General features: G+C 41.9%; 1 protein-coding gene across 2 annotated transcripts in view; it reads right to left on the reverse strand.

Annotated features, from left to right (window-relative positions):
• The window catches only part of nkain4 (sodium/potassium transporting ATPase interacting 4), a 30,706-nt gene extending 19,772 nt beyond the window's left edge, over window positions 1-10,934 (reverse strand). Inside the window, exon 1 of one of the 2 annotated variants that reach the window (XM_053849997.1) lies at window positions 10,607-10,934. In XM_053849997.1, the coding sequence (XP_053705972.1) occupies window positions 10,607-10,660 (54 nt within the window). In that variant the 5' untranslated portion in view covers window positions 10,661-10,934. The remainder of the gene's footprint in view (window positions 1-10,606) is intronic. The other variant, XM_053849996.1, reaches the window with a different exon arrangement.
• Window positions 10,935-13,876: the final 2,942 nt, after the last annotated feature.

A 13,876-nucleotide genomic window follows, 5' to 3' on the forward strand; every position in this document is an offset into this window, starting at 1 on the left:
CAAAACCTGATTTGCTTTGATGCGGTAAGAAGAGACAGGTGACTGGATCAACTCGACAGAATTTTTTTTTCACATTTCTCCTATATTTTGATGTTACAGTGGCACCTTTCCACGAAAGCCTTAATATTTAGCTCCTTCACTTCATGTTCAGTTCAGAATTGTCATGCTTTGACAATCCACATTGGATTACATTTGAAACGGTGAGTGGTCATTCGTTTTTATAAACCATATATATATATATATATATATATATATATATATATATATATATATATATATATATATATATATATATATATATATATATATATATATATATATATATATAGTTGTATGCAAAAGTTTGGACAACCCTGATCATTTTCAAGATTTTCCTTCATAAATCATTGGTTGTTTGGATCAGCAATTTCAGTTAAATACATCATATAGCAGACAAACACAGTGATATTTGAGAAGTGAAATGAAGTTTGTAGGATTTACAGAAAGTGTGCAATAATTACTTAAACAAAAGTAGGCAGGTGCATAAGTTTGGGCACCCCAACAGAAAAATTACATCAATATTTAGTAGATCCTCCTTTTGCAGAAATAACAGCCTCTAAACGCTTCTTATAGCTTCCAATGAGGGTCTGGATTCTGGTTGAAGGTATTTTTGACCATTCTTCTTTACAAAACATCTCTAGTTCTGTCAGGTTTGATGGTTTCCGAGCATGGACAGATTTTCATTAATATTCAGGTCTGGGGACTGAGATGGCCATTCTAGAACATTGTACTTGTTCCTCTGCATGAATGCCTTAGTAGAATTTGAGCAGTGTTTAGGGTTGTTGTCTTGTTGAAGTATCCAGCCCCGACGCAACTTCAACTTTGTCACGGAGTATTGAACATCGTTCGTAAGTATCTGCTGATGCTGACTGGAATCCATGCAACCTTCAACTTTAACAAGATTGCCAGTACCTGCACTGGCCACACAGCCCCACAGCATGATGGAACCACCACCAAATTTTACTGTGGGTAGCAAGTGTTTGTCTTGGAATGCTGTGTTCTTCTTCTGCCGTGCATACCGCCCCTGGTTATGTCAAAATAACAGCACCTTATTCCAAAATGAAGCTGGCTTGTCCAAATGTGCTCTAGCATACCTCAAGCGACGCTGTTTGTGGCATGTGCGCAGAAAAGGCTTCTGCCGCATGATTCTCCCATACAGCATCTCCTTGCGCAAAGTGCGCTGAATAGTTGGATGATGCACAGTGACACCATCTGCAGCAAGATCATGTTGTAGGTCTTTGGAGCTGGTCTGTGGGTCGAGTTTGACTGTTCTCACCATCCTTGGCCTCTGCGTATCTGAGATCTTTCTTGGCCTGCCACTTCGGGCCTTAACTAGAACTATACTTGTGGTCTTCCAGTTCCTCACTATGTTTCTCACAGTGGAAACTGACAGCAGAAATCTCTGATCTAGCTTTTTGTATCATTCCCCTAAACATGATGTTGAACAATCTTTGTTTTCAGGTCATTTGACAGTTGTTTTGAGGCTCCCATGTTGCCACTCTTCAGAGAAGATGCAAAAAGGAGAATAACTTGCAACTGGCCACCTTAAATACCCTTTCTCATGATTGGCTTCACCTTTGTATGTAGGCCAAGGGTCAATGAGCTAACCAAACAAATTTTGCATTACAATAGTTAGTGCTAAAGGTATTCAAATCAATAAAACAACAAAGGTGCCCAAACTTATGCACCTGCCTACTTTTGTTTAAGTAATTATTGCACACTTTCTGCAAATCCTACAAACTTCATTTCACTTCTCAAATATCACTGTGTTTGTCTGCTATATGATATATTTAACTGAAATTGCTAATCCAAAAAAAAAAGATTTATAAAGGAAAATCTTGAAAATGATCAGGGGTGCCAAAACTTTTGCATACAACTGTAGATATATATAGTGTACTCAGAAACAATGTGTTTTGTCGTTCACAAAAGGAATTTTTCAACTTTATAATGGAGCTCTAATATGACACGAATAAGCAAAGTGAGATGATGAATCAATTCTTTCACTCCTGGACTTTTATGATTCAAAATTTTGCCAACTGATTAGAGGAATGTCCAGGTGTTTTTAGCTGGTGTGGGTCGGACTGAGCAACATGGTGGTCTTCCCACAGTCTAAGACAGTCTTATCATGGTGTTTTCCAACTCGTACTTTAAAGCAATACACAGGTAAATATGTTTTTGGGGGGTCCTAGTGCAGAAGTATTGGGGACTAGAATAACGACAGTTTCAACGTAGGAAAAACTTTGGAGACGTTAAGGTAATTTAGAAACACTTGATCAAGAGCCTGTTAAGCAGCGCAGAGGGATATAAATCAAATCAAGTTCATTTCAAGGAGATGGCTGCATAAAAATATCTTCATTAAATGACTCCCCGCATCTGCGCCGCCTCGTTAACAAATGTTTAGATTTCACCCCAATTAACCGGCAGCAATGAAGTAATTCCCCATTCGGATGATGCAGTCAAAAACAACAAGCAGATGTCAACAGCAAAAAAACTCTCAGTGGCACTTTTCAAAATGAGTCACTTGATGCTGTTAAACACTGAAACCATCCTTGCCAAGTGAAACCAAACCACCTCAGTGTTCATGTCACAAGTCGAGAATACGTCCAAGAGGGAGGCAGGTGTCCTCCATTTTTTGGAAAGAAAACAACTACTGCTCTTTTCATTTTACAGTCAGACTGAGATACAGCAACAAATGGACTTGGTGTTCCCTCCCTATTGCCCTTTGTAGCAGGGACAAAAATACATGCATGAAACATCCAGCATGTCTCATCTCATGGAGAAGAGAATAGCAATCCTTGGAAAAGTAGACGAATGTTTAAATAATACATGTTCTTAAAACAAACATGACTAAAAGCCTGATATAAAAAGATGCCTTTACTTGAAAGACCACGGGGATCGAAAGCCATGTGAGCTGATCCGAAGTTTGTTCTTGAAAGTGCGTGTGTTGGGGGCCCACTGTGACACTCACTCGCACTTAAACAAATAGCATCGCTAGAGCCAAAAGAAAGATTCCATTTGATCACCACTATAGTTTAACATTGCGGGGTCATTGGCGCGGAACGCACACACGCAACACTGAGCGTCGGCTTCACACACTCTGCCCAAGGTTTTCAGCATAACCACATAATTAATGGCCTGTTAAATTGAAGACAATAAAAATGAGCAGGGCAAAAACAAAGGAGCCAAGGACGCGGCAGAAGTTAGATGCTAAGAACATGCATTAGCAAGTGGAAGGTATGAAAAGATGCGTTTGTTTTCATCAGACATGGCTCACTGTTATTGAACGTTTCCATGGTCACAAATGTACAAATGATCGTTGGAGACCTCAAAGAGGTTTGGGAGCAACCAAATCCAGGATAAGGTCTCCGGGGGTCGTTCACATAATTGGCCCAGAGTGAGAGGTCGGACCCTCGCCCATCCCCCAAGCCTCACTCCCCAACCTATCTATTTGCATCTCTCTCCTAAATCTCCAGAGTCTCCGGATCAGAAGGTGAATCAATAATTCACGTCAAACCCAAGGCAGGGAGAAGCGGGGGGTGATAACATGAGGCTTTGTTGGGCTTCAACAAAGGCTACACATTAGAGGCGGAGCCTGGTTGCTCATTACACATTCAATCGCTGCATCCTTCACTACCCAGGTTAAGCTTCCCAGGTGGGGTGATGGCCCAGTGGGGGGAGGGGGCAATGTTGGGGCCCCGGAATTTATTGGACAGTCACCTTGCCTCATGACCTGACACACAAATTGAAGACTCCTAGGTGGCACACTGTGTGTTCACAGACTGAATATTTTGGATCTTAAAGAGGGAAAGTATTGAGCAGGAAAGGGCTGCTATCATTTTTTATTTTGGGGGAAAATCATTTTTGTTAGAGAGCGGTGCAACACAAGAACAAGTGCAGTGTGGTCAGCTGCTTCGGGGCCTGCTCTTCTGAAGGTGACCTTGCAATCAACAGTGAGTGAAGACCACAATCAGAGCACAAGAGGACGCCTGGATCATCATGGCCTTTAAAGCCACAGCATTTCTCCCTCCCCTTGAGCAAACAGTGAAACCAGGCGAGTGCTGTGAAGTGGTCCGCATTTCATTACCGTAGCACAACTGTCTGGAACCTTTTTGACTGAGAGAGACGAAAACCAAAACCCCTCATATTTTAAAATGCCATTCCATGAGCTATATATATATATATATATATATATATATGTATATATACACTGCTCAAAAATAAAGGGAACACTAGAGTAACACATTGTAGTTCTGCATGAATGAAATATTTTTCTTTCCATAGTTGAATGTGCGGACAACTAAAGCACACAAAAATTATCAATGAAAATCAAATGTATCAACCCATGGAGGTCTGGATATAGAGCTACACTCAAAATTAAGGTGGAAAAACACACTGCAGGCTGATCCAACTTTGATGTAACGTCCTTGAAACAAGTCAAAATGAGGCTCAGTAGAGTGTGTGTGGCCTCCGCGTGCCTGTATGACCTCCCTACAACGCCTGGCCATGCTCCTGATGTTCCCCTGTGGGATCTCCTCCCAGACCTGGACGAAAGCATCTGCCAACTCCTGGACAGTCTGTGGTGCAACTTGGCGTTGGTGGATGGAGAAAGACATGATGATGTGCTCAATTGGATTCAGGTCTGGGGAACAGGCGGGCTAGTCCAGAAAATCAATGCCTTCGTGTTGCAGGAACTGCTGACACACTCCAACCACATGAGTTCTAGCATTGTCTTGCATTAGGAGGAACCCGGGACCAAAGAAATGCCACTGCACACCATCACTGAACCACTGCCAAACCGGTCATGCTGGAGGATGTTGCAGGCAAGCAGAACGTTCTCCACGGCGTGTGAACCTGCTTTCATCTGTGAAGAGCAGAGGGTGCGAGTGGCGAATTTGCCAATCTTGGTGTTCTCTGGCAAATGCCAAACGTCCTGCACAGTGTTGGGCTGTAAGCACAACCCTCACCTGTGGACGTCGGGCCTCATACCACCCTCGTGGCATTTTGGAGGGCTCTGGGAGTGCTCCTCCTGTTCCTATGTGCACAAAGAAGGAGGTAGCGGTCCTGCTGATGGATTGTTGCCCTCTCACAGCCTCCACCACGTCTCCTCATGTGCTGGTCTGTCTCTTGGTAGCGCCTCCATGCTAGATTGACAGACACAGCAAACCTTGCCACCTGTATGTGCCATCCTGGACAAGCTGTACTGCCTGAGTCACTTGTGTGGGTTGTAGACACCATCTCATGCTACCACTTGAGTGAAAGCACTGCCAGCGTCAAAAATGACCAAAACATCAGCCAGAATTATACATCTGTATATATATAAGTACACACACACATATATATATATATATATATATATATATATATATATATATATATATATATATATATATATATATATATATATATATATATATATATATATATATATGTAGAGAGAGAGAGAGAGAGAGAGAGAGATGGTGACAACAAACTGTGTGTCTTTCGTGACTACAGTACAGCACATCCAGACTATACTACCGTCATAGACGTGTTTCAGAGCACAGCAGCATTGGTCCCATCACTCTCAATAACAAACTCAGTTATGGTGACTTAAACAGTTCCCATGATGCTTTGCAGTCCATTCAACCAATCACACTGCACCATGGTTCCGCCTCCACAGCCGGTCAGCTGAATAGCACAGTACTCCGGGAACAGAAGAGAAGTGAGAAGAAGAAGTCGGAATACATATTGCAATCTTGGCAGCATGAAGCAAGATTGCTCGCAAAATTCCATAATTCAGTGATCAACAACAGTGATTGGTTGACTGGGGTGCAGAGCATCATGGGAAATCACCATTACATACCACAACATTTATTTAGGTGGCTAAACAGAATGGTAAAATAGAAAAGATGTAAGAGAAACTGCAGTTAGTTCTGACGGTATTTCGCACTCCAACCTCTAATGACAGAGTCGTTCAAGAGCCAGACTCCTTGTCGAAAGAGCCACATGTGGCTCGCGAGGCATAGGTTCCCGGCCCCTGCCATAGGAGGACAGGCTTTAAAAGTCACGTCAAGTCAAGTAGAATCTATGACTGGAGCGGCGGGATGTGCTCCAGGAAGCCAGTAAAATGACTTTATTTGTTGTTAAAATACAGACTGAAGAGTCTGCTCTCGTACCATCCTGACCTTCTTCTGGTCACATAGCCCAGGAAATCCTCTGATCCGCGTCAGGAGAGTGAAAACGGGCCACAGCACGCCACGTCTTTAACTGGAAAATGGAAATACCTCACGGATTATGAATTTTGACCTTAATATTTGGATAAGCCAGCCTTTATTAGCCTCCATTGTCTGAGCCGCATTTTTTTATTCAACAATAAGAGGCATTTTCCCACCACCAACACGCCATTACAAATTCCAAGCAGATCCCCACTATAGGCAGCCTTCAAGCCAACATTGTTATGCAGAAGGCAGAAATCATGTTTCTGGGACTTGGACAAGGAGGGAAGGTTTCGGTTCCAGGATTAAGAAGTGGGCCAATTCAGGATAGATTTCATTTCCTTATTTTCCGTCATGGCCTAGTTTGCGCATTATTTGTGTCTACCGCTGCAAAAACAGTTTTGACTTTAGAGCTTCGAAGCTACATTCCCAAGTTGGTAAATGAACACGCAGTTTGTCATGACCTACTTTCTAAACTTTCTTGTAGGTTGAACCTGCTTTTAAATAAAATACAGTAAATAAACTGGAGCTAACAACCCAAAAGCAAACAGCCAACTTTTACAATCCATCAGTGTTTATTACTGCGTCTATTAACTTCACAGCTAACCAGCTTTCATGATCTCTCCAGGCAGAAAAGCTCTGGTTTTATTGCCTCATTATTGCCCAGCTGCTGTGAAATTGTTGGGGTTTACTCATTTATATTCAACATTATCCTCTTGGTTTCTGCAGAGCAATAGAGAGAAAGAAAGGAAATGCTAAATTCATCATGGCTGAAGCGCTCCTTGCCAGTGTATGACGTAGTTTCTTAAAATAGAAACTGGACAAGACACTCTTCATCCCTGGTTTGTGGAGGAACTTAAACTGAACCAATTTATAGTCAATTTATCCAGGCCTCTTCTGCTATGTTAAAAAAAAAACAACAAGATATTTACAAAAACCGTCTTAATCTGAGAACCCTAATCTCAAACGAATTCCTTTACCTTTAAACTAGCTACATAAGAATTAAGATGACAACATGGGTCAGGGGTTTTCTAGCTGTAAATAAAAGAACCTGAGAACCTGGGATGTTTATTAAAGTTGCACCAGGACCACACTTCTTCTCAATCCAACCAATCACATGCGACACACTGCCCAAGCAGGGGTCTCGACACATTTGTTTGTTTCGTCTTCAGCATCAAACACTCTAGACAACTTGAGGCACGTGAACCAAACAGTGCCTGAATTTGATGGATCTGCATCTACTTCGAAAGCTAAAATGCTAACAATTCTGGCCTTCAGCAAACCGACCGCCATTTTGGATGCAACGTCCTACAGTTCCATCGGATGCAAGAATCGCAATCTGAATTTCCTGAAACTGGAGCGTGAGCAGTGATGTCATAATTTCACTTCATATTTACGACCGTTTCCCTCATTCATTTGACTTGCTAGCATCATGATAATTTATGAGGGGGACACTGTGTTCTAATCTGGATCCTGTCGTGACTTGAAAGACCTCCAGAACCACTTAGATTTGAGTCTCAATATCCTACTCAGTACTATAATAATTCATGGTAATGACTGATGTATTAGTACCTTCACACACAACAGCTTGTTTCTAAATGTTGTTTAACCACACAAATTGAATCTTCCATAACCAAACACCCCCACCCCACCCTCACCCCCCTAGCTGTTATCTTTCCCCAACATTAGACCTACTAAGTCATAACTCACAGGTCAGAATGCACAGCTGCAGAGGTGGGTGTGACCATGCGTGGAGTGAAATAGGGTCCTGTCGAGGTTGCATTTGTTCGTGCTGGCAGAGCAGTTACGACCGGCCAGGCATTTTCAGGGTCAACGTTCAGTTGTGAGCTCATTACCCTTCCGAATGGTGATTATGTGAGCGCGCAATGACAGGAAATACCGCCGTCATCAATCGAACATTGTGTTGCAGTGATCATACTGCTCCTCTTGGAATGCTTCAACATAAGTTGGGATTTAGGTCAACTCATCAAAGAACCCATCCCAATGGGACCACAACAAGCTCTTCTGTCTCTGTGGGTCCAAACACATCATTAGACAGAGAGGTTCCAGCCAGGAAGAGCTATTCCAGTCCAGCTAGGGAGAAACAATGTCAGTATTTTTGGTTTCCTGAGTTCATCTTGACTTCACCTTCCCGCCTGTGTCTCACAGATGAAGACAGCGGGCCACTTACAGTTAAGCCAGCTGAATCACCAACTACAGTAGGGCGACAAGGAAATCTGGATCAATAGGGAGCTTGCATCCGCTCTCCCACATGAATATTCACACCGTCATGAACCCGCCTTCCTCAGGGGTCAGAGGTTTAATGCTTCCCCTGTTTGCAGGTTAAACTCATCTGAAATGTTTATGGCCGTACGTGTTTCCTGTAGGCAGGAAGCGTCGCGTCATCTAGAAACAGCGCTGAGGGGAAATGAAGCCGTTTCCAAGCGTCTTCGGGGGCTTTTCAGGCAGCCCCTCTGACAGCTTTATAAAGCTCTTAACAAATGACCGGCCTCCTTCTCTCTAATGAGGCAGCCAGGAGAAAACAGGTGTGCACCTTGACGTGGACCATCCTAAGCTATGTCGACAAGAGGAGGACTTGCCTCTTTACTCTCAGCGCTTAGTTAATTCACAGGCGGAAAACCTACTAGACCTCAAATGAAGGCCATTGGATTCTCATTTAGTTAGGTGGGAAATGGAGTGAAAAAAAACCCCCAATAATTTAACAGAAAAAGTAAGTAAAATAAAACAAAATTAAACATTACATTTTATCAGTAATATATTTAAAAGAAGTAAAAGCATCAAAAATATAGGAAAGTTAAAAACATATAAATATAGAAATAAAAATCTAGATTATTAGTTGGGTTTCAAAGGACATATTTAATGAAAGAAAACCCGACAGAAATAAAGAGAAAACTCTAACAATTGAATTTCCTAAGGGCCCACATTATATCGTGTGACAAATGTGAGGGGCCATCTAGTCACATGGCCAAAGAAAAATGTATTTCTTAAATATTACAAAATAGGGAGAAGGCTTAACATTGAGTTACTTGACTAAATATTTGTTTGTTTTTTTTAAAATACATTTTGGTTAAAGATTCTCAATATAAATCAGAAATATAAGGACAATCTTTGAGGGCTATTGAAAAAACATGATTATTTGTTTGGTCTTTTTTTAATAGATTTTATTATTTATTTTGAGAGACAATAATTACTGAATCAATTACATTACTCAAAAAAAAAAAAAAAAAAAAAAGAATTTTAAAAGCATACAAAGAAGTGAAAAAATAAAAGGCAGAAAATAGTGGAAAAAGGAAAAAAGTATCATGTCTTTTGTGGTACTGACGCCAAGAGGGCCACATGGATACAGGTAAGGGCTATGTGTGGCCCACGGGCCTCACTTTACCCAACTCTGACGGTCAGTGAAAAGTTGCTGGGGCAGTTTTTATAGATGGAAGGTGGATACAAATATATCAACAGGCATGTGAAGGTGCCTGGCAACCTCAAGTTCATCCTTGGGACCAGCCACTTCAAGAGACGCGGGGAGGTCGACAACATCGGAGCGAGCGTCACAAGTTTACAGCCATGATCACTTCTGATGTATTGTGTATGATTACGATTTAAACAGATTTAACCAGAGATGAAGTCATGCAAAACCTCTGCATCATCTGGATGTTATGCTGGTTAAATTGCCCCTCTGCTTTCAGTCAATTTACCACCACAACAGCATTGTTCTTGGATTCTCTCAAGTGTGATACCATCTATCAGGGCTTTCCCCATCTGACTCCTCATCTGGAGACAACTTTATTGCTCCCTTGGCTCTTCAAAGCAGCATCGGGGATGTGGTGCGAGCCAGCCCGCCTTTAATACCCCCGTAAATAACACTGTCACACCCTGTCAAGTAACTTCGCTCTGCGATGGCAGCAGGGCGAGCTGGAGTGTGAGTCCATGGCAAAGCATCATCCTGAGACTGCGCAGTGGAGACATCAGTAAAATGCCAAGAGCCACACTCCACTGATCTGCTCTGTAGTTGGGGATCACTACATCCCAAGTTTCAGCTGGGTGGCCACGATGATGATGCTATTCTTCAAAACATCAGAGCACAGATGACAACAAGGAATTTAAAACTGAGATCATCATCAGGAAAACATGCTTCATCATTTTAGATTTCAATGTTGTCCTTATGAGAGACATTTGTGTGACCCAGTTACGGATAATTATTTTGAAGTTTTAAGTAGTTTAAACGCTTGATGGAGAGCAAGTGTTTACAGGCAGGTGATAAACTCAGACGCTGAACCAGGGATGAAGTTCAAGAAATCTCGTTGTTAAAGTTGAGGATTCAAACTCTAAAGGAATCAAGTCGAGAAGTGACTCACCAGCTGTAAAGTGCAAATGAAGATGAGGGTGCATCGACCGCTGCAGCAGCCCATTGTGTCCGCGATACGAACCGGGTTCACTGGGAAGAAAACCACCTGGAAACAAGTAGCGGATGCTCGGAACGCTCTGACTCAGTCCTGCTCCAAAAAGCTAGGTCCCATCATCCCCGAGTGTCCTTCGGATCTCTGTTAAGAAACCACGGCTCCAGTGGGTGCGGGGTCCCTGTCGAACCGACCGACTGGTTGGAGTTGAGGTGACTGAAGAGGGAGACGCCTGGAGCCGCTAGGTGAAGGAGGGAGGAAGGGGAGGAGGGGGAGGAAGGGGAGTTGTTTTAGTGAGGTTGTCGTTCAGGGGCTGAGGTCAGGATGAGGGCGTCACCCCTTCCGCTGTCTGGAGAAAAGACAACGAGACGACAAAATATTTATGGCACAATATTACACCGATGCCAGCTAAATAATTACATTATTATAACTAACACATTTGGGGGGGATCAGGGTTTATTTTTTAAGGAGTAAAAGTTTCGACATTGTTCAGGCGCTGTGAAAATTTAATATTGGCGCTATACTACCATCTAGTGGCCAAAAGGTGTATCGCACTTTTAAGAATAGTAATACTGGCATAGTTACTACAAGATGTAAACACGTTTGAGAAGAATTGTTGTCAAAGTACAATTTTATCGAGGTTGAAAATTGAAAGGAGGTTAAGAATGTATATATATATGCGTCACATTTAGACGAAGACTTGAAGACCAAAGTTGGGAAAATGGTTGAAATAACAGGCCCCACACCCAAGAAGAAACTATATCAGTTAACCGTTTGCTGTCGTTTTTTAAATGACTAATAGGAACTTTAAATTAAGCAAAAAGGTACTTTTAGGTCAAAGTTTGGTGCTAACAGGAGGAGGAAGGAAGCATTATTTTAACACAATTGACATTACTGCTGCTGCTCCTATGTAACGGTTCATTCCAAAAGGCCCATATGGACAATGTCTGATTACTTCAGGCTGACTGAACTGGCGTGCTTTATTCTTCTTTAATATCCTTTAGCTTCACCTCACATTCTTTCCAAATCCCCTTTGCTCCCGCTCGCTTTCTTCCCAGCCCTTTCATTTGAATCACCACTTGCCTTGTGGGCAGCCGCTGCTTGGTGTGATATGTATAATGGAGCAGATTTTAAAAGCGACACTCTCAGTCACCCTCCTTCTTTTCTGTCCACTCGGAGTGCTGGGAGGCAGGTCCCACCTCGCTCCTCACCGGCTTGATAAATCTTTTACACAGCAGCAGACTGAGTGAGAGAAGCCTTCACATTCCATTTCATCATTCACTCCTCCGCTTTGCTCATCTAAAGTGCATCTCTTCTCTTCCTCCTGCTCACCTGCATGCAGGAGAAGCTCCCTCCCACCTTCTCAAAATATACACTGGCTGTTTACAGAGTTCAGGATGCAATAATTTAATGTTCGATCTTGCAAGCTTCATGTCCCCAGCTAAGACATTCCAGATGCAGAGTGGATTTAATCTGGACGTCTGATCTCGAAACAAGGATCTACAGTGGAGGATTTCACTTGTCTACAGCTGTTTTGACATGCAGTGAATTTCTCCTTTGTCAGATTAATAAAGTCTATCTCATCTTATATCTATTCACTAAGTAATTAAATTGAGTTAGTGACAAATTATAAACAAATGAACTCACATAAAGCACTTATAATAGCAATTGTTCAAAATAATGCAATATTAAAATAGAAATTTATCATGATTTTAAGGTATAATTCTATTATATTAAGACAATTCAGGTCACACTTTCATAATGGAGGTTCCCCTTTAGCCAAGCATCTTGTGGGCCGCGTGGGTGTGTGTGCAGAGCATTTCTTTTCTGGTGAGTAGGCGCTGACCCCACTGTGGCTGCTGTTTGTTCCACAAAGACACTAATGTGAAGTGACAGGACAGCCAGTGGTGCGCTGCTCGGAGGGGACCAGCATTGTGAAGAAGACCAAGCAGTCTGGCTCGCAGTGGACAACAATGGAGGAGAAAGCAAAGGACAAGGCTTTTTATCCAGCCTTGAAAGGGCATTATACTCCTGCCTCTCCCCCTTTCTTCCCTCTGATTCTTTCTTCTTGGGTTTTGGCGCTGAAATAAACTATACGGCACTTCAAACTGAAAAGTGAAATATATGAAATTGAAATAGAAATATAGAAAGTACAATAGAAAAAGAAGATTATTATAATTATTGTGTTGAAAACTGCTTACAAACAAGCAACAAACTTAAAATATCGTTGTGTATTTTTAACAATTTAAACCCATCAATTTGATTTCAAAATTATTCATTTTATTATTGTTTTTTTTTTCTCCACTGACTCTCAACCTCAGATGCTGCGAATTTTCTTCCCGAATTTGAAGTTACTCTTATCAAAGTGTTCTCATAAATTCGAGAGGCATTATTCAACTTCCATCGTGAGAAAGAGCTGTGAGCAAATCTATCAACCCACAGCGCAGCAAGTTACAGCCACCGTGGGCTGTCCCACCAGCAAATGAGTGCTTTATTTAGAACGACTCATCAAACTTTAACATTCTGTAAGTGCCCTCGGAGGCAAAGTCTCATCTGATTCCCTTCATTTTTCCTACATAGAGAAACGCGATGTACTCAATGAAGAATAAACACAGGGGCTAATACAAGGAGCATGTGAATTATTAATAGCGGCATTACGCTTGGTCGTGATGAAACACTTCCATATACCGTACATGTGTAATAACATTATCGCCGCTTGGTGGCGTTCGCCAGTGTGGTCCGCTTGAATTCGACGGGTACTGCGATGGCTGCGTCAAGTCAGACAACGCGCGCTTGGTAAAAAAAAAAAAATCTCTTTTCAAAATAAAAGGGTCAGGCTTGAAATAATCAGTTTTTGAAAAAAGAATGCTGTTCAATATTTATGCTCAATTGAGGTTTAACGATTTCAGTTGACATAAACGCGAAAATACAAATAAACCAAAAGTGATTTTATTTTAGTTTCTCAGGCGAATAAATAGGTTTATTTCCCCCCTGCATATATGTTCCTGTTCTAAGTTCATTGTGACAAGCTAGACAAGAAGTCGCCATTATAGTCAGTGAGTGCTATTTTGATTTCAATGGGAGGAATATGGCTGTAAACAATGCATTTGATGTCTAATTTCAAATTTTAATCCCAGATTGACAGTGGGGAAATGAAAAGGATTAAATTGAAAATGGCTCCCGGAAGTCAGGTGCATCACCCCGCCCACTTGACATCGGTTTGAGTCA

The sequence above is a fragment of the Synchiropus splendidus genome, chromosome 18 (genome assembly GCF_027744825.2).
Source record: "Synchiropus splendidus isolate RoL2022-P1 chromosome 18, RoL_Sspl_1.0, whole genome shotgun sequence".
NCBI classification, from domain to species: Eukaryota; Metazoa; Chordata; class Actinopteri; order Syngnathiformes; family Callionymidae; genus Synchiropus; species Synchiropus splendidus.